Source organism: Sapajus apella, unplaced genomic scaffold, assembly GCF_009761245.1.
Source record: "Sapajus apella isolate SASKATOON/1434 unplaced genomic scaffold, GSC_monkey_1.0 scaffold87, whole genome shotgun sequence".
NCBI classification, from domain to species: Eukaryota; Metazoa; Chordata; class Mammalia; order Primates; family Cebidae; genus Sapajus; species Sapajus apella.
Window position 1 is genome coordinate 221,649 of NW_022437027.1, and position 19,665 is coordinate 241,313.

The window sequence follows — 19,665 nt, forward strand, 5'->3', positions numbered from 1 at the left end:
ACCCTCCTCATAGGGTTTTATGTGGATATACATACACTTTTCTTGAGTTGTGAAGTGATATTTAAAAATTAGCAGTCATTATCAAGGATGAGAGCCTGGAACAAGGGACTAATGCTCTGATTTGGAAAGAGGATGATTATGAAATTTTACTGTTATTACCCCTTATCATCAAGATGGCCCAAACTTGGAAACTGAATTTTGTGATACTTTGAAAGGAAAGAAGTGGGGCTCAAAATCATTTTGTTGATATCCATTCATTCATTCACCAGTAACTTTCTGAGCACCCTCTCAGTGTCTGGTACGGCATTAGGTGCTGGGATAATAAAGCCAATTAGGAGCCCTCTCCAGGATTCCTCCCATTTGTCTAGGAGGGGCAGCACTGAGATCCCTGACCCCCAGTCTCCTGAGAAAGACATCCAGTAACCAACCACCAAGAACACAGTTGACAGTTTTACAGGTGATGCCACTCCATGTCGTGTTTTTGACATATGATAATTACCAAATTAATTTGTGGATTATTTTTAAACTTTTCATAATCATTCTTGCTCATGGAAACAAAGATGTCTGCCAATATGCCTAGCGACGTGGAGAGGCCCTGTAAAAAAAACAGAAACAAATCACAGGTTGAGGATTCATGGTGGATTACTGCCCTCGTCTCATGCCCTAAAGGCAATGATTATCCCTCCTTATGAACTATTTGCCTATTATTATTTTATTACTTTGACGTTGGAGATACTATTTTAAAAAAATCAACATACAATAATTGTACATGTTTATGGACTACCATGTGACATTTTGACATACATATGCATTGTGTAGTAATTAATAGCCTGACTTGGAGATACTTTTAAATTGGCTGCCACAGAGCTTGAAAGATCAACACATCCTAGGGCACATGGGCCTAATGTAAACACAGCTACTTCTCAGTTGGGTTTCACTGGATCATCAACACTAACTTATCCCTACAGCCTGGCCTGAATGACTGGCCCAAGGAAGAGTTCATATCACAGTCTGTATTGTAAAAGGATTGTAGACAGCAACACTGCTTACACAGCTCAGGGAAATGTTATAACTGGATGCTTCAGATAATGAGACTAGTCCCACAGAATTCCAGAAAATGAAAATGTTAAGTGGGAAGGCAGATGACATTTCTTAATTTCTTGAATAAGGATGCTACATAAACAATTAATTGTCTTTGCTACTCAAGAAAAATGATTTTACATATAAGCAACTTGGCCATCTAAACTTTGCTATGCAATCAAGTAAGGGCTAAATATATGATAAAACAGATAAACGAATGGATGAACAGAGATAAACATATAAATGGACAGCTATAAATGATTATAAAAACACCATCAATACGCCAAGAGTCTAGCTATGAGTGAGGATGAGGCAAGACACAGAGGGAAGTTACGAACTGTACCCGGTCTTATGCTCATGAAAAATAAATAAAAATAAGACAGATGAAATTCATATATGATAAATGGAATTGTGTCATAAAGAGATAACATCCAAAGACAAATACAGGAAAGGAGAAAAAGAAGCACTAGACAAACCACCTTTTTATCTGGCTGAGGAAGTGCCAAATATCCCACAATGGAGGCCCATATTAACTCTGCTGCTTCGTACCACATTCCTGAAAAAGAAAGGACGGGGGAGGATCAGCTGGTGTCTATGCTCTTATATGAGGGAATATCTTTGAAAACTAATACAGAAAGAAGACTCTTTAGATCCTGTTAGGAAAACTCAGGCCTAGAGTAGATTGAGGCAGCAATGTTTTTCCAGTTGTTGTAATGCAGACAATTTCTCCATTTCACTGGGAAACAGAATTATTATGTATTTGTATATATAATATGTGTAATATATGTACATAGTTATCTCAGTTTTTTACAAGAATAATAATTACCACCTCCTGTTACAATTTCTCAAGCCCTTATTCTGGCTTCTAAAGTATATTAGGATTCTATAAACTTGAAAAATTCATGAATACCTTAAGGAATGAACGAGTATAGTGTCAGGGTAGGTATGGTCTAAGGTGCCACCATGTCACACGGAGTCCTGCTGAACCAAGTCAGATGCTAGAAATAACACTACGAACTCGGGAGTTAACATCATAATATACAACTGTGGACCCCTCTAACCAAACTCACTAGAAAAAAACCCATTTTATTAATATTCGTGACACTCCTAGGATCTTAAATCCCGTTCTCTTTTTGATGAGGAAATTCAGGCAAGTGGAGATGGACAATTTTAGTTAGATAAAAGGAGAAAATTCTGCAGTGATACAGTGCAGCCAGGCTTTGCAAATGAGCCTTGAGAGGCGCAAGCGTTAGATGATGGTACCTAGCTTTTGCAGAATCTGCCCTCTGATCTGTATACAGACCGACTGCACCAGGACCTTGTCACTTTCATTTCTGTACAGCCAGGTACCTAAAATAAAAGAGAGGAAATTGCCTTGAATTATTAGAGATATGGCCTTGTAAAGTGAAGCTATTTTCATGGAAGCCTTCATGAGTACATGTGGCATCAAATTGAAAGACAATGTCGTCCCTACATTTAGAACCAGGTTCAAACTTCTTGCTGTAGCCTAAGGCTCTGCAGAAACTGACTCCTATCTGGTCTCCAGTTCCCCTGCCCCCCCCAACTTACTCTCTGTCCACTCTAGCTTTATTTTGCTTCCTTATAATAGGACTGGCCTCTTGCTTCGTGGCAACTGCACTGACCGCTAGCTCTGCTTGGGATCATCTTTCCTCTTTCTACTTAAGAGGCCAGATCCTTCTCCTTCAGGTCTCAGCCTCAGTGCTTTTCCTCAAAGGCCTACACAGATTAATTTTTCTACACTGTTAACCCCACTGTCTTGTGGTTGCCTTGCAGAGGATGAGATGGATCCCATCTGCAGAAGGTTGGTTTGGATGTCAAAACTGATGACTCCACATATGTACCAAGAGAGTATGAGACGATTTACTGCTCACATAATGAGACTTTCTAGGATAAGTCAGGCCAGCGCTCAAGCTGGTCCTTTGACTCAGGCAAGGAGTAGTGAGTGGCTTTGCTTTTCATTGTGATTGGGGTGTGGGGCTGGGTAAAGCTTCCTGTAAGCTGGGTTTGGGTGTGTGGATGAATGGGTTTTTGTTTGTTTGTTTGTTTGTTTTAATCGGCCTGTCCAGTGTGAGGCAAAAGTAAAAAAGACCTGAAAGCTGTCTGTGGTCAAACATCAAAAATAGAGGCAGACTCTTTACTGCCCCTCACTACTCTCCATCACATCAGAGAATATTTATTTTCTTCCTAGCCTGTAATCCTTGTGTTAGTGTGTGTATGTGCAGTTGATGGCAAGAGTGTATATTGTAGTTTAGTGATGGTGGCCACAAATGAGGGGTGTGTGGTTAACATTTGGATTCCAAACTGTCTTCCCACTAGAAATGTCCACAAATTTCAAGAAGTCTGAGACCTCACATCCAAAGAATGCTGCGTTTAAAGTCCAATGGAAATTGTGCTCAACTTATTGGTAAACTTGCTAACTTAAATGCCCAGAAATTCAGACAAGATATCTGAAGGCTTAAGTTATTTGTTACCCAACTATTAGGATTTGCTTCCTTTCATGTATAATTAAATATTGAAAGAAAATCCATTTTGAAACAAGTTTTTATTTAAGTTCTTATATACCAAAATCAAATCTATTTTCTGAACCATTTAAATTGATAAAGCCAAAGCGAACTCTTCCGAACTTAGAAGCTTTTATTTTCCATCACAATTTTGCTTAAAAGCTGCTATTGATTCACTTTCTGAGGCCCGCAAGAGTTCCCTGCCTTGACAGGACTGTCCATTAGATAACTTACACTGCAAGGAAGCAAGCCAATAGTAGATTCCTTGTCTTTGTTTTGTTTTGTTTTGTTTTTAACTTAGAGAAAACAGAGACACAGAGTCATAAGCTGCTTGATCAACGCCTCTTCATTCATGAGTGGCAGAGCCAGTCCCAGATAGCTCCGGGAACATGTAATGTATAGTAACCATTAAGTCACTAAGCTGTTATTAGATGCGTGTGCTGTTTGGGGCTGAGGTAAAGGGCATTGTGAAGATAAGAAAGTACTCACCCGTTGCTCCATTGTTGCTTATTAGACTGCTCAGGATATACTCTGCTTTTAAAAGTTTTCCTGAAAAGCAGCAAACAAATGTCACACAATTAGCTTTGAACATGCACTTAACGATCACAAGTTGTTCATGCTCTAAGACTGGTACACGGCAACAGGAGCTGTAACCCCCCTTGGAGACATTCCATTACATAATTTAAAATCAGTGACAACATCATCTGTAAAACTGAAAAAGAAAGATGAAGATTTCAGAAGTTGGTAAGGTGGGAATCTGGAGGGTATCTGAAATGGCAATTAGACTCATATGTATGTGATAATGCATTCACGCAAAGCAGGCCTTGAGGAGGACAGGCAAACTTTTGCAACAGGCTGTGCCGCCTCCCTGTGAAAGTTATTTCAAGAAGTGGAAGAGGGTTCCCTATGGACAGGAACTAGTTATAGAATCATCAGGAAGGAATTTAGAGGTGGGGAGTGAGGAGATTCTTTCTCAAGTTTTTACTTATTTTTTGTTACTACCACATAGGAAGGGCCCATTCTATGGACACCTTTTGGAAACACAATTATTCACCCTTTCAATCAAACATTCCTTTTTCCAGGTGTCCCTAAGCCCTCCGTGATCTGGCTTCCATGACTTTTTTGACCTCACCTCTAACAACTTTTTCATTCCTTCTTCACCCTCTACTTCAGTCCCCGTGGCCTCCTTATCATCCCTAGATTAGACAAAGCTCATTCCCACATCAGAGTTTTTGTATTTAACATTATTTCAGTCTGTAATGCTTTCATCCCAAATATCTGCAAGGCTCCCTCTCTTCTTCAGGTCTTTGCCCAAATGTCGCTGTCTCCGAAGGCCTCCCTGACCATCTTATTTTAAATTACATACATAGACACTCTGGCTGTGGCAGATTGTAAAAAAAGACCACACCAATATATTCCATCCTTCACGCTCTTTTGCAACGATGACCTGGTCATTTTTTCCACGAAGAAGTGGAATCTAGAGCTTATGTCCCCTCACCTTGAACACAACTGGCCCTGTGACCTGTTTTGGCCAACGGAATGTGGGAGAAGTCTGGGTGTTAAGCGATCTATACCTTTTGCCTTTCCTTCCTCAGCCCAATCCTCTGAGGAAGCTGAGGCCGCCACATGGAGAGGCCCATGCAGAGGAGAACTGAGGCCCTCCTCTGATGCCACCTCTGGGCTCTTAGCTGGAAGCCAGTACCAAATGCCTACTGTGTGGAATGAGACCATGCCAGGCCCTCTAGCTATCCCAGCTTGTCCCTGGAAGTTTGAGAAAGGGAACAGACATTACAGAGTGTTGTAAAGTTTGGCAACATGGTCTCCAGGAGTAATGTGGAATGCAGCAAAATGTAACCAGTGGACTTGGTGTCTAGCTAAGGAGATACCCAGGAAGAATATTGAAAGTGACAAAGTGTATATCTTTTAGTTACCCAAGGTAAAGTACAGGAAGAAAGTGATAACCTAAAGAAGGAACTACAGTAGTTCCGTCTGTCCCCAGTTTCCCTTTCTGCAGTTTCAGTTACCAGCAGTCAACTGCAGTCCAAAAATATTAAAAGGAAAATTCCAGGAATAAACAATTCATAAGTTTTAAATTGCGTGCCATTCTGAGTAGTGTGATGAAGTCTCATCCTGCCTGGGACATGAACCGTCCCTTTGTCCAGAGGATCCGTGCTGTCTATGATGACCACCCATTAGTCACGTAGCAGCCCTCTCGATGATCAGATCGACTGTCAGGTAATGCAGTGTTTGTGTTCAAGTCACCCTTCTTTTACTTAACAATGACCCCAAAGGGCAGGAGTAGTGATGTTGGCAATTAGGAAAAAATTCAGATGCCAAGGTTGCTAAGATCTATGATAAGGATGGATGTTCTATCCAAAAGTGGTGAAGAAGGAAAGGAAATCTGCTAGTTTTGTTGTCACCTCTCAAACTGCAAACACTTGGCTATAGTGCGTGATAGGTGCTTAGTTAAGATGGAAAAGGCACTAAATCTGTGGGTAGAAGACATAAACAGAAATGTGTCCTGATTAATGGCAACTGGGTTTGGGCATCTACTGGGGTTTTAGAATGTATCCCCCAGGAATAAGGGGGCACTGCTGTATTCCATTTTTAAGCAAGACTTAGGGAAAACAGAGAAGGCCCAGAATAGTCCTTCCAGACAGCAAGACATTCTGAAAATAAAAAGTTAAAACCTGGGGCAAAGGTCAAATTCAGGGCACTGTCAGTAAAATGTGACCTTAGGGTCAAGATCAAATGAAGGGCGTGGCTGTAAAACCCTTTGTTAAGACCTCAGACCTGGGGGCCAAGAGAAAGAGTTTCTGAGAATCTTAAAGGTGCTGTCCTGCATCCCTCTGGCTTGCAGCCGAAAAGTAGCACTCAGAGACAAATGTAGGCATGGGTTTCTTTCTTCTAATTTAGTATGTTAAAAAGCTAGAAAGTATTTAAAGAATTATACCAGCTTGATCTAAGAAGGGCACAGACAGTTCAAAATGAAAAGGGACATCTGGGAGTCCAACTTTCCATAGGCATGGAGCAGGCTGAGATGTTTTCATAAAAAATATTTTATGGGCCGGGCACTGTGGCTCACATCTGTAACCCTAGCACTTTGGGAGACCAAGGCGGATGGATCACCTGAGGTCAGGAGTTCAAGGCCAGCCTGACCAATATGGTGAAACCCCGTCTCTACTAAAAATACAAAAAGTAGCCGGGCATAGTGGCATGCACCTGTAATCTCAGCTACTTGGGAAGCTGAGACAGAAAATTGCTTGAACCTGTCTTGAGGCAGAGGTTGCAGTGAGCTGAGATTATGCCATTGCACTCCAGCCTGGGTGAGAGAGAGAGAGGGAAAAAGTGAGCCCTAATCAAGAAATAATTATTGTCCCCACATCAGGAATACTTCGGATATATGCCTGGCTGAATATGAACAGTGATTGTTGCATGACTCTCCTTTCTCCCCCTTTTGCACAGGAGCGCGTATTGAAATGATCATTTCCTGTGTCCCCATTGCATGCCAGTTGTGCTGGACGGTAGATAACTCGTCTTTTAGTTCACAATTCTCTGTACCCCCAGAAGAAGCACCTGAGAGAAGACTTGTTTGTCCCTAAACCTACTTCAGAGGGTAAGATCTCAAGCTTTGAACTGGAACCCTTAAGAACCCTTAATGGCATGTGGCTCTGAGAACGGAGCGGGTGTATTTTGTACATGAGAGGGATGTGTATTGTTGTAGCCAGAATATGAACTATGATTAAATTGTTTTAGGACAGTAACTTTGGGGGAGTGGCTTGTTGTAAAGCAAATGATAACCAAAATACTGCCCCCCTTTGCACCTTCTCTGCTTTATTTTCCTTTGTCATTTATTGCCATAAGACACACTGTATATTTTAATTATTTGCTCATTGCCTGGATCTCCCCAGTAGAATGTAAATTCCAAGACGGTAGGAGGTTTTGTCCGTTTTGTTCAGTGCCTTGTCCCATGTAACTCTTAACAATGCTTGGAACAGGGCAAATGCTCAATAATATTTGTCATTCATCCAACATATGTTTGAATCATGCCCGGGACTGTGCTAAGAGCTGGAGATGGAATGGTGAACAAGACAGAGCCCCTGTCTTCAATGTTAAAATAGTAATAACAATAACAATAAGAGCTACCATTTATTAAGTGTTTACTATGGATGGGAATTGTTCTAAATGACATGTAAGCACTCTATTGTCTTCATTTCACAAATAAAGAAATGGGCTTTACAGAGGCTACGTATCATCACAAAAGATATGAACCAAGGCAGCCTGCCATTAAAGTCCAAACACCAGTGCTAAACTGCTCCCCAGAGATACCACTATTTCAGATTAGTTGTCAACATGATATGTTTGTAGGGGACCATTTTTAGCTATGCACGATTTTCTTTCCTCACATTCTCTTTCTGTCATCAGAGAAGGAAACACGCAGCATAAAGTAAAACGTGCAGTTTTTAGAGCTTCTCATCTTGTCTCCCTCCCTTACCAATTTTTAAAGTTGCTGTCCTGCCTCCCTTTATCTCGGGATCCCCCTTTCCTTTCATCTGTCCTTTCCTCCTTCTTTCCCTTCTGCCTTTCTTTCTCTTTTCCTGCCTCTCTTTCTAAATCCCTCTCTGTTTTAAAAACCTAATTGTTTTGCTATTTTAATTTTTTTAATTGTTTTGTCTTTTCCCCCAACTTGAACCACTTGAAGATCATGAATCATATCTCGATCATCTTTATAGCTATCCTAAAGGCCTAATGCAATGGTTGGTACATAGCAGGCTTTCCACACATATTTGTCCAAAAAAAGAAAGACAGAGAAAGAGAGAATAAAAGAAAATTAGTATCTGAAATCATGGCTTACAGTCTAATTAAATTTATTCATATCAATATATTTAAAAAGAGAGACATCAAATGAAATACCTACATGAATAAATTTTATCAAAGCAACTCTATTCTTAAAAGACATATGTCTAATTAGGCTTTGTTGCTAAATAAGAATGGACATTTAAAAAATATTGAGTTTGTATTCACCAACCTTGCTGAACTTCTTAATTCTAACCATCTGTGGAATATTCTATGTGGGCAGCCATATTGTCTGTAAATAATACTGTTTTTTGTTTATTCATTTTTAGCCTTATGTGTTTTGTTTATTTTCCTTTTCGTATTGCCTTGAGAGGACCTCCAGGGAAGTATCAAATAGAAGCAGTAATGAGGTACTTTTTTTTTTTACTCGACCTGACTTTAAAAGGAATTATAATTTTTCATCATTGGTTTTGTTGGAGGCTTTCAGTTGCTTCCTTTTATCAGCTTAAAAAAGTTCCCTCCTATGCAGGGAGAAACACCATTTTTCAGCTCCAAAGCAAACATCAACTTATCTTTCAGTTCCAGTTCTTCAATACCTGCTTTGTAATTATGGGGATGGACCTGGCAAACATTTCTCCTTTACCATCTGGCAGGACGGTAAGCCTTGTCATCAAGTGTGGAAGGACACTGCATGGGGAGGGTGCTCCTGTTCCTAACTTGGTGTACTTCTCTGGCCAGGCTACCGCGGGTACCTCTTCCTCAGCGCCTGACTCCTATCACAGCTTTCCCTGTGCCTGACTGCTCCTGCAACATAGGTGACTTGTGTAGCATCTGTCTCCTCGGCGTACAGAGGTCAGCAGAACCCAGCAGTCAGTCCTCTCAGCTGACTTCACGGTGGAGTGCTGCCAGTGAGGATCCTCCAGTGACCGGATTCCCCTGGTGCTCTGTAAACGTAGCTTTGTGGTGAGTTCCAAGGCACAGCGCCTCCCCGTGGACAGCTTCCTCCAACACTCAGAAGGTGGATTTCCAGGGAGTTCCGCCAGCATGGAACCTTGGTGACTACTCTGCCATGCGGTGAGCCATAGCTGTGCCTTCTCCAACAGGTGTTGATCTCAGCCATGGTGTGCGTAGGTATGAGGGCCAAGGGCTCTTTTTAAGATGTTCTAGCTTAGTCCAGGGAATAGCAGCTATAGCTATAATTGCTATCCTGCATTCTTTAGAGTTCTCTTTACTTTTCACTAGCCAAGGCTTCATTACTCTAAACCCCTGAAATAGTAAATCTTTGTATCAAACTTTCTTTGTTCAAATTACTGTGTGGTTTCTGTCACCAGATTCCATTTCTATCCCTAGTTTGCATTTTAAACCTAAATAGGTTATAATTTTTATTAACTTTAAAAAATCTATTTAGGTGAACACGTAGTTTTTCTTCTTTATTCTGTGCATGTGGTGAACTAAATGAATAGATTTAAAAATATTTAACTGTCAGCCAGACACAGTGGCTCATGCCTGTAATCCCAGTACTTTGGGAAGCTAAGGCAGGAGGATCACTTGAATCCAGGAATTCAAGACCAGCCTGGGCAACACAGAGAGAGCTTGTCTCTACTGAAAATAAAATAGTTAGCTGGGCATGGTGGTGCATACCTGTAGTCCCAGTTACCTGGGAGGCTAAAGTGGAAGGATTGCTTGGGCCTGGGATGTTGAGGCTGCAGTGATCAATGATTGCTCCATTGCACTCTAGCCTGGGTGACAGAGTGAGATGGTGTCTCAAAAAGCAAAACAAAACCCACTACCATTATATATCTGGAATAAACTCTCCTTGATTGTAGCTTATTATTAATTTAATACAATGTTGGTCAATTTGGTAATATTTTAAGATTTTTTTGCATCTTATAAATTGTGTAAGTGATATTGCCGTATAATTTTCTTTTATTTTAATCTTTTATGAACTAATGTATTTACTACATTCTTTAGTCATCATCTTTTTTCAATCTCCACTTCATCTTTCTAGGTTAAATTTCTCCTTAGAAAAATGCATCCTTTAGTGTGTATGTGAATGACAGAGAGCTGTCTTGAGAATAATTCACATTTTTAGTCTATCAGGTCTGAAAATGTCTATTTTATTCTTACTTTTGAGTGGTAGTTTTGCTAGGTATAAAATCCTAAGTCAAAACCTATTTCCTTTCAGTTTTTTGCAGATTCTGTTTCTTTCTGAACTCTTATTATTGATACTTTTTGTTAGTCTAACTATACTTGCTATATTAATCTGTCTTTTCTGTCTGTTTCTTTAAGACTTTCTTATTGTTTGATTTTCTATAGTTTGTCATACTAAGTATGGTCTAGATGTAAATTTCTTTAACTTTTTTTTTTTTTTTTTTTTTTTTTATAGGATCTTCGTTTCTCACCCAGGCTGGAGTGCAGTGGTGCAATCTTGGCTCACTGCAGTTTCAACTTCCGGGGCTTAAGAGATCCTCCCACCTTAGCCTCTGGAGTAGCTGAGACTACAGATACATGTCACCACATCTGGCTAATTTTGTTTTTGTTTTTGTTTTTGGAGATGAGATCTCCCTTTGTTGCCCAGGCTGGTCTTGAACTCCTGAGCTCATGTGATTTCTGCCTTGGCCTCCTAAAATCCTGGGATTACAGGTGTGAGTCACCATGCCTGGCCTAAAATTTTTTGCCCAAGGCTAGATATATTTCTTCAGTGTAAAGACATAATTTCTCCAATTCTGAGTCTAGTCAGTCCTGCTAGAAATCTTCCTATGCTTCTATGTTTTTTTCAATCTCTTTGAGTTTTTTAAACTTCTCTTTGTTCATCTACTTAGCTCTCTATGCTTCATCCTTAACATTTTAAATTCAGTTTCCAGTTCCACAATTTTCTCCCCCACTGTTAGTTAATGCTTTTGCAGGAGTACATTTCTGGTAGGTTGGTTATGTGGTTGGAACATCTGAAAAACCGGCCCTAGAAAATGTACCTTGATTTTAAGGTTGTTAGTGGTCATTTGTCCCAGGTGGGCAGCCAGGCACACGGTTAGAATCTTCAGATCATTCCTTGCTAGTCAAGCAAGGTTCACAGAACAGCAGCATCTCAGGCCCTACCAGAGACCTACTGAATCAGAATCTGCATTTTAATAAAGAGCTCTAGGGGATTCAGAGATACACAGAAGTTTGGGGAGCAGTATGCAGGAGCACTACTATTTGTGTTTTGTTGTGGCTGGCCTGAATCGAGATTAAGTGAAAAACTGAGTGGGCATTTAGAAAATTTTATTATCATTTGCCAAAATAATTTTATAACTCTTGAAGCTGATAAATACATTATGCTTGCATTTTTATATCTTTGTTTTCTACTTCATTTTTTGAAGGATTTATTTTATCTCATTCACCCCATTGAAGCAGTCTGGTGGCTGGCAGTTGGGCACCCTTATTAGCATGTGAAATGCCAAAAGCTTATCTCACCAACTGGGAGGGCTGCTGGGCGTTCTGTGCTCTTCAGCCATGGTTTTATGGTTGAATTCTTGTGTCCTGTCTATATGAAAACAAACTTGTATGCTCTGTCTGTTTTGTGCGGAATTCCCCATCAATTACTATAACTTTCTCTCTCTTTTTTTTTTTTTTTTTTGAGACAGTGTCTTACTCTGTCACCTTCAGGAGGCTGGAGTGCAATGGCATGATCTTGGCTCACTGCAACCTCTGCCTCCTGGGTTCAAGCAATTTTCTTGCGTCAGCCTCCCAAGTAGCTGGGGTTACAGATGCCTGTCACCACACTTGGCTAATTTTTTAAAATTTTCAATAGAGATGAGGTTTCACCATGTAGGCCAGGCTGGTCTCAAACTCCTGACCTCAGGTCATCCACCTGCCTTGGACTCCCAAAATGCTGGGATTATAGGTGTAAGCCACCAAGCCTGTTGCTTATAAATTTTAATGTAAGGTCATCTTTAGCCAAAAATATTTTCCTTTGAGATTCCCATGGCTCTGGGGAGCAGACATTTCTTTAGAGCATAGTTTTGCATTTGATCGCCTGAGGCCTAGAAATTTCAGTCTTGAACAACTTTTTTCTTAATTATTTGATAGCGGGTTTCCTGCTTTGTGGGCAAAATAAATTCAGACTTTACGCTCAAATTTGGCAGAGTTGAGACTTTTATTTTAGGAGGGAGTTTTTTTTTTTTTTTTTTTTTGAGATGGAGTTTCACTCTTGTTACCCAGGCTGGAGTGCAATGGCGTGATCTCGGCTCACCGAAACCTCTGCCTCCTGAGTTCAAGCAATTCTTCTGCCTCAGCCTCCTGAGTAGCTGGGACTACAGGCACACACCACCATGCCCAGCTAATTTTTGTATTTTTAGTAGAGACGGGGTTTCACCATGTTGACTAGGAAGGTCTCAATCTCTTGACCTTGTGATCCACCCGCCTCGGCCTCCCAAAGTGCTGGGATTATAGGCGTGAGCCACCCCACCTGGCCAGTCTTTTTTTTTTCCCCCTCCATCCCAGAGCTTGGACAGAGAGCAAGCCTCCTTGTAAATTCTCTGGGCAGGCTGGTGAGACTGATTGTTCAGTCTCCTTTTATAGCCTGTGCAAACCTTTAAGAATTCCAGCTTGATGCAAATATTTTGCTTCTTATGTGGGCAACTGTCTCTCATCTCTGCACAGGGATTAAAATGACAGCACCTTCCCTTGAGGACTTTGTTCAAGTGTAAGCGCCTTTGGCTATGTGTCAGAAGCGGTAGTCTACTGCTGTGACTTTAAATACCTTTTATGTTTCAGATACCTACAAATCTTTAATTTGCCATGTTTATGTATTGGTAATGGGAGAAGATTCTGCACTTGCTCAGTCCTCCATGTTGATGGAATTGGAAATCTAAGTCTTTATCTGTTACTGTGGTTGGAAAGGTTTTGTCTCCTAATTTCAGGCAAGAGTGAGGTGAGCAGGCCCTGTCAGCCTTCTCTTGCTGCTGGGTGGAATCCAGTGGTGGATACCAGGAAGTGCTGGATCAGAAGGATAATAGCAAGACTGCTGTCCTCTCATATTACCTTTGTTTTTCTTTCTTAACCCTTACAATATTATATAATCTCTTTCACTTCTCCATCCCACGACGATTCCTAAGTGCTGGGCCTGAGAGCCTCCTTTCAGCAAATCTTCTTCTGTTGCCCCGAAACCATCTCTGCTCTAAGCCCTGGTCCTTCTCTCCATCTGAGATACCCAGTGTAGGTGGAAGCTCCAGGTATTTTGGGGTAGACGTTTACGTGAGAAGATTTAACTCTGAGGCTGTATTTGTCTTCCTATGGCACTTCTAATAGTGTCTTTGAGGAAAATACAACCCCAACTATTAGGGGAAGAGATCCAGGACCTTCATGTTAGACACAGGATGCTGTGAGCAAAGGAGCATCCTATTCATCCTGATCATACCAAGGCTTTCTCATTGTCAGGAGAAAACTGATATACCCCCTGGTTAGAACCTTGAGAGAAATTATTTTAAAAACCCTCCTAAAACAAAATTTTAAAAAGGAAACCTCGTCAGGCATGGCAGCTTACATCCGTAATCCCAGCACTTTGGAAGGCCGAGGCCTGTGGATGACCTGAGGGCAGGAGTTTGAGACCAGCCTGGGTAACATGGCAAAACCCTGTCTTTATAAAAATACAAAAATTAGCTCGGTGTGGTGGCGCATGCCTACAGTCTCAGCTACTTAGGAGGCTGAGGTGATGCTTCACCTGAGCCGTGAAAGTCATTGCTGCAATGGGCTGTGATCAGGCAACAGAGGAAGGCTCTGTCTCAAAAACGAAACAAAACAAAACAAAAATGGAAAGCTGAAAGATTAGTTTGGCCATGTAAAAGCAAAGCTATCGATGTCCCTGAGGTCAACGTCCCATTTGACCTCAGTTTCCATGTCACACTGTAACAATGCTGTATAGCATAAAATATGCTACATTAACTCTGTTCCAAGTTCTTCTTGATGAGAACCAATATTAGAGCCCTTCCTGCCCCGTCCAGCCCTCACCACTCTGTTCCCCTCAGAGAACGCCCTGCTCACACATCACTGCCATCTGACACCATCAGAAGGAACAACAGTTGTTATGTTTCCTTCATATCCCAGACACTGTAAATTACATCAGGGACATTTAAAAGAAGAAATTTTTCCTAAGTTCAACTCTGTCCCTGAGTTACTTGAGAATAGTAAATAACAAGACATGCACAATTTATGCACAGTTGCAAGAGTGTAAATGAACTTGGGCTTTTGAAAAGGTAACCTCCACTAGCCCATTTCTCCCATGTCCTTTTGTCTCTGTCCCTCTCTGCATTCAGCAATTGTCCTATTTAGCATAGCTAGTACAGTTCCTTTTCAAAGGAAATGAAGTAAAGAGATTTTAACCTCTTAAAGACCAGAGTTATTAAAATAATAGCAATAGCTAAAACCAATCAGAAAATGAACCAGTACCATTTCTGGGAAGGGTAACTTGCCTTCTCTTTTCATCCTTTATTTTTCAGTCTTGGAAACAGGAATAACAGGCTACACGTTTCTAAATCTAATGGCGATCAGCAATTTAAATACTTCAAGAATTCTATGGAAGTGGACTTCGCAGTAATGCATAGCAGGCCCCCTCCCCTCCAGCCCTCCTCCACACCACGTCTTAAGTTAGAATGTCAGCCTCCTTTTTCATTTCATTCAAAGTGACAGGAAAAAAAAAAAAAGATACTTTAAGACCTAATCAGGTACTGTACCGGTGTTCTGAATGATGAAAAAAACCCTCAAATTACTTCAGTGGGTTTGTCAGCTCCATTGTTAGCTTAGTCAAGTGGCCCTACAGAAAGGAGACAGGAGAACGAAGAGAAAATAGTAGAATTCTAATCTGCTTTTTAAAGGCTCTTGGTCAGAAGTATAGCAATTCAGATACCCCTGTTTGAAAGCAGCAGGACAGATTTGTTAGAAGACAAAAGCTCCAATTAGTATTTTCCACACCCTTTCACAATTTTCTCTACTGCTTTTGGCTCTGAAACCCTTTATGCCAGGGCCTTTGTGCTGGCAAAGAGGCGGGTGGAAGGGCACAGGGGCGGGGGAGGGGAGCCCCGGGCTCGGAAAGGTGGCACGCAGGGCCCGGGTGCCCCGAGTGTCCCGCGGAGGTCAAGTAGCTCGGGAAGGAAGGGGAGCCGCAGACCAGACGACACCGAGGACGCGGGGACAGCCAGCAGGAGGACGCCTACCTGAGTTCATGGAGATTCGAGCCTGGCGAATAACCACCTGCGGGGCAATCGGCGTGGCGGGCTGCAACTTGTGGAGACCTTTGGCGACCTGCAGAAGCTTTCCAGAGACGTCGAGCCCATACAGGAACCGGTCCACCAAGAACACAATAGCTGCCGCCGCGGCACAGTCCCGCGCGAGGATGGAGGCCCTCAGGGACGCCTGGAGGAACAGCGTGGAACACCGTGAGCCAGGCGGAAACGCTGGCAGGCTGAGGGCCAGGCTTAGCGTGGGAGGCATTTTCATTAAAACAACAAAACCCACAGAGAGGAAGAGAAAAATTATTAGGCGGCTGAACCAAAAGAAAGAAAATAGAAAAGTCCAATTCAATTGTGCAATAAAATAGTATTTTCTTCATTCCATTTCCCCATTACGTTTATAAAATTATAGAAGCGATAAATGCATACTTCCTGTTGTTAAAAACTCAAACAATACTAAAGTATATAGTAAAAACTAGAGCGGGGTGTAGTGGCTCACACCTGTAAACCCAGCACTTCAGGAGGCCGAGGCGGGTGGTCACTTGAGGCCGGGAGTTCGAGACTAGCCTGGCTGACATGGTGAAACTCTGTCTCTGCTAAGAATACAAAAATTCGCCGGGCTGGTGGTGGGTGCCTGCAGTCCCAGCTACTCTGGAGGCTGAGGCGGGAGAATCGCTTGAACACAGGAGGTGGAGGTTGTAGTGAGCCAAGATCCAGCCACTGCACTCCAGCCTGGGAGACAGAGCAAGACTCTGTCTCAACAATAACAACAACAACAAAAGTATATAGGGTAAAAGTGTCCCATAGTTCCCCACCCTTGATCTAATCTTACTTCTCCTCCTCCCCCAACACTCCTTGACAATGGTGTGGGAGAAAAGATCCTTCCAGAACAGCTATTCTTTTATTTATATTTAGACATTGATTGAGCATTGTCTTGCTTTGCCTTCCCCTTCCCTTCCTATCTCTCTCTCTCATACATAAGTGACGTCACACTAAACATTTTGTTCTGCTGTTTTCTTCTTTCAGTCATCATCATCTGGGAGAACTTCCACGTTAGTTCATGACACTGCTTCATTTATTGCCTACATTTTAATTAGGAAGAAATACAGAATTTTAGATAACAGTGCATATCATCATGTTTAGTTAATGAATAAAATAAGAAAAAGAAGAAAACCAGCATGAAATGAAAGTGTAACATAAAGAGTGAGAAGTAGAAAGAAGCAATCAAGTTTTTATGAAAAACATCATCATCTTTTGCTCTGCTAGGGTGTTATACTAAAGACCTTTGATTTAGTGGTTACGTAGCCAGTAGCATAAATGAGTTTATCACCCAAATACTGTTATCCTCATATGCTAAACTAAATCATACTGAGTGCTTTCTGAGCATGTTTCTTCACACTTGAAGCCAAGAAAGCATTGTAAGCATTGCCCATTTTCCTACTACGATGTTGCTACACAAAGCACTGCTTTCATCACCACATCATCCTAAGTACTAACACTTACTGGGCAAAACCAGGTGCCAAGCACAGTGCTAGGTGATTCATATGCACTAACTCAATAAATTCTCCTAGCAATCCTAAGAGGCAGGTTCTATTATTACTCCCATCTTACGGATAGGAAATCTGAGATGCAGAGAGGTCAAGTGATATGCCAAGGTCACATGACCTGTGACTAAGAGCTGGGGTTTGAACACAGGAGGTCCAAATCCAGATCCTACACGCTCGCTCCCTTGTTGTCCTAACTCTGTGTTAGAAAGCTGGATGGAGCTGCTGGGAGTCTGGAGGGGTCCAGGTAGCGAGTTAACAGGGCAGAGTACCAGAGCAAAAGAGCTGCATAAAGCAAGTTCAGAGACCTGCAGAGGGTCCCCTTTGAGTCAATTATCTGATACTTACTATTTTATTAATAAATACCAAAAAATAATCAGCAGTTCCAGAATATTTGTATCTGCAGGCTTTCATCAATCAGGTAATGCCTGCCAAATACCAGCACAATAACATTTCTCTTTTAAAACTGATGCGTACTGTTAAGACTTTTAAACTATCAATGTGTTCCCTGAGTATAAAATCTTTTACTCTATTTATCTTTTTGGTCTGAGTCAATCATTGCTCTCATTGTGATGGAGTTGCCAACTGTTGGGGAGAATGTATCTTCTCTCCTCTCCATGTTTCCTTCCTTGTGAAGGGAACTCAATGACCATAGCACCCCCGGCCTCTTTCTATCACTTTCCCCACTCTGCTCCATGTATGGTGAAGTGACTAATCTTACTGGTAAATTTGAGAAGAATAAAGTGGCCATGTATGACCTCTCTTCTCCCTTTTTTTCTCTAAAGGAAACAGGAATTTGTCAATACTTTTCTATATCTTAAGTCTTGTCTAGTAAGCTTGGAGTCTAGTCTACATGGAGTAATTCTGCTTGTCCCTGTAATTCCTGTGACTAAATGGAGAAGTCTATATAACTCTTGCATTCCACTAGCAGATTTCCTATGTCTAATACAAAGCTGTATCTTCTAACTTACCCTTTATCAGAATCAAAGGTAATATTTCATCTCTTGCTTGCCTCTTTTATTTCTCCATATTCTCAGAATCCAGGAGAGGAAGAGAGGTACTGTTTATTGGATCCTCCCAAAGACCCCGACATAAGTAATGAACAGCCTTCCTAAGGCAGACGATAACCCTTTCTAGGGAAACTGCTGTGCCCACAGCCCCTGTCTTTGAGGTAGCTGTGTATTTTTCTACTTGGCCGTGACACCCTTTTTTCTCCACCCAACCACCAGATCAAGGCCACCTGATTGAGAGGAGCTACCTGATAACCTGACCCCTCGTGACTCTGTGGTCAGGCTTTAAAAAACAAATGTATCAATCTGAACTAAGAAACATAGAAAGAATTAGCCTGTCTTTGAAGGATAGAAAGTAGAGTATAGCCAAGCCATGTTTATGGGCAACACAAGGGAAGATTCAAGAATGGCTCTGAAGGCAAGTCCACCTTTTCATGAGTGTCATTCTAGGAGTTACATGTCTCATTTAGTATGCCACATGTATTTTCAAAATAATGCACACCCCCTTTTATGTGTTTACTTGATTGAGCTTCTGTTCCTTCCAACCAGAAAAAGCCTAACTAAAATTGCAATGCTCAAAACTTCTACTGAGTTTGTCAATAAAACATCAGTCTGAAAAATACAAGTTTCAAAATGAGAAAAAGTCAGTTGGCTGGGCGTGGTGTCTCACGCCTGTAATCCCAGCACTTTGGGAGGCTGAGATGGGTGGATCACTTGAGGTCAAAACTTCAAGACCAGCCTGGCCAACATGGTGAAACCCTGTCTCAACTAAAAATACAAAAATTTAACTGGGCATGGTGGCACATGCCTTTAATCCCAGTTACTCAGGAGGCTGAGGCAGGAGACTCACTTGAACCCAGGAGGTGGAGGTTGCAGTGAGCCGAGATGGCGTCACTGCACTCCAGCCTGGGCAACAGAGAAAGACTTTGTCTCAAAAAAACATGTATAAATAAATAAAAAAAAAGTCAGTCATTTGACATTCACAAAATGTAAATCAAAGATGGAAAAGCAAATTGATGGTTTTATATGTAGCCAGCTGTGTCTCATAAGGGCCAGCAAGAGTCTTTTCTGTGCTAAGGACACATAGATATAGTCCTTTGTTTTGTGCCTTCAGCTACTATCTTCACTACTTGCTGTTTCTGCCACTGCCAGACTTCCTTCTGCTTTTGCTTAGAAAGAACACCACCATTCCTGCCTCCCTGCTCATGGCTATGGACCTTGGTTGGAGGGTGGGTACTCAGATAGCCCGTGAATGCCCTCTTTTTGATGTTACACTTCAGTGCGTGCTTGATTTCTAGTTTTGCTCTCCATTTTTATTGGTATCTTACTTTAGTTTTAGGGAAGCTTCAGTAATTACTCTAGCTGCAATGTTCAGAGGCAGGATATTCTCCAGAAGTGATTTCCCACTCTGTCCTCACTGAGAATAATGGTTTCCACTTGTGTAGCACCATCTAGTCTATGAAAAATATTCAAACACACTATGGCATTTAAATTTTATAGTAACTCT

At 41.5% G+C, this 19,665-nt stretch overlaps 1 protein-coding gene across 10 annotated transcripts in view; it reads right to left on the minus strand.

Annotated features, from left to right (window-relative positions):
• The window catches only part of ALPK1 (alpha kinase 1), a 162,125-nt gene that overhangs the window by 14,317 nt on the left and 128,143 nt on the right, over positions 1–19,665 (minus strand). For all 10 annotated transcript variants that reach the window (XM_032254730.1, XM_032254728.1, XM_032254727.1 and 7 more), the window contains 5 exons: positions 15,590–15,788; positions 4,092–4,151; positions 2,344–2,430; positions 1,560–1,636; positions 500–595 (listed from right to left, as the gene is read on the minus strand). In XM_032254730.1, coding sequence (XP_032110621.1) covers positions 500–595; positions 1,560–1,636; positions 2,344–2,430; positions 4,092–4,151; positions 15,590–15,788 — 519 coding nt within the window. The remainder of the gene's footprint in view (positions 1–499; positions 596–1,559; positions 1,637–2,343; positions 2,431–4,091; positions 4,152–15,589; positions 15,789–19,665) is intronic.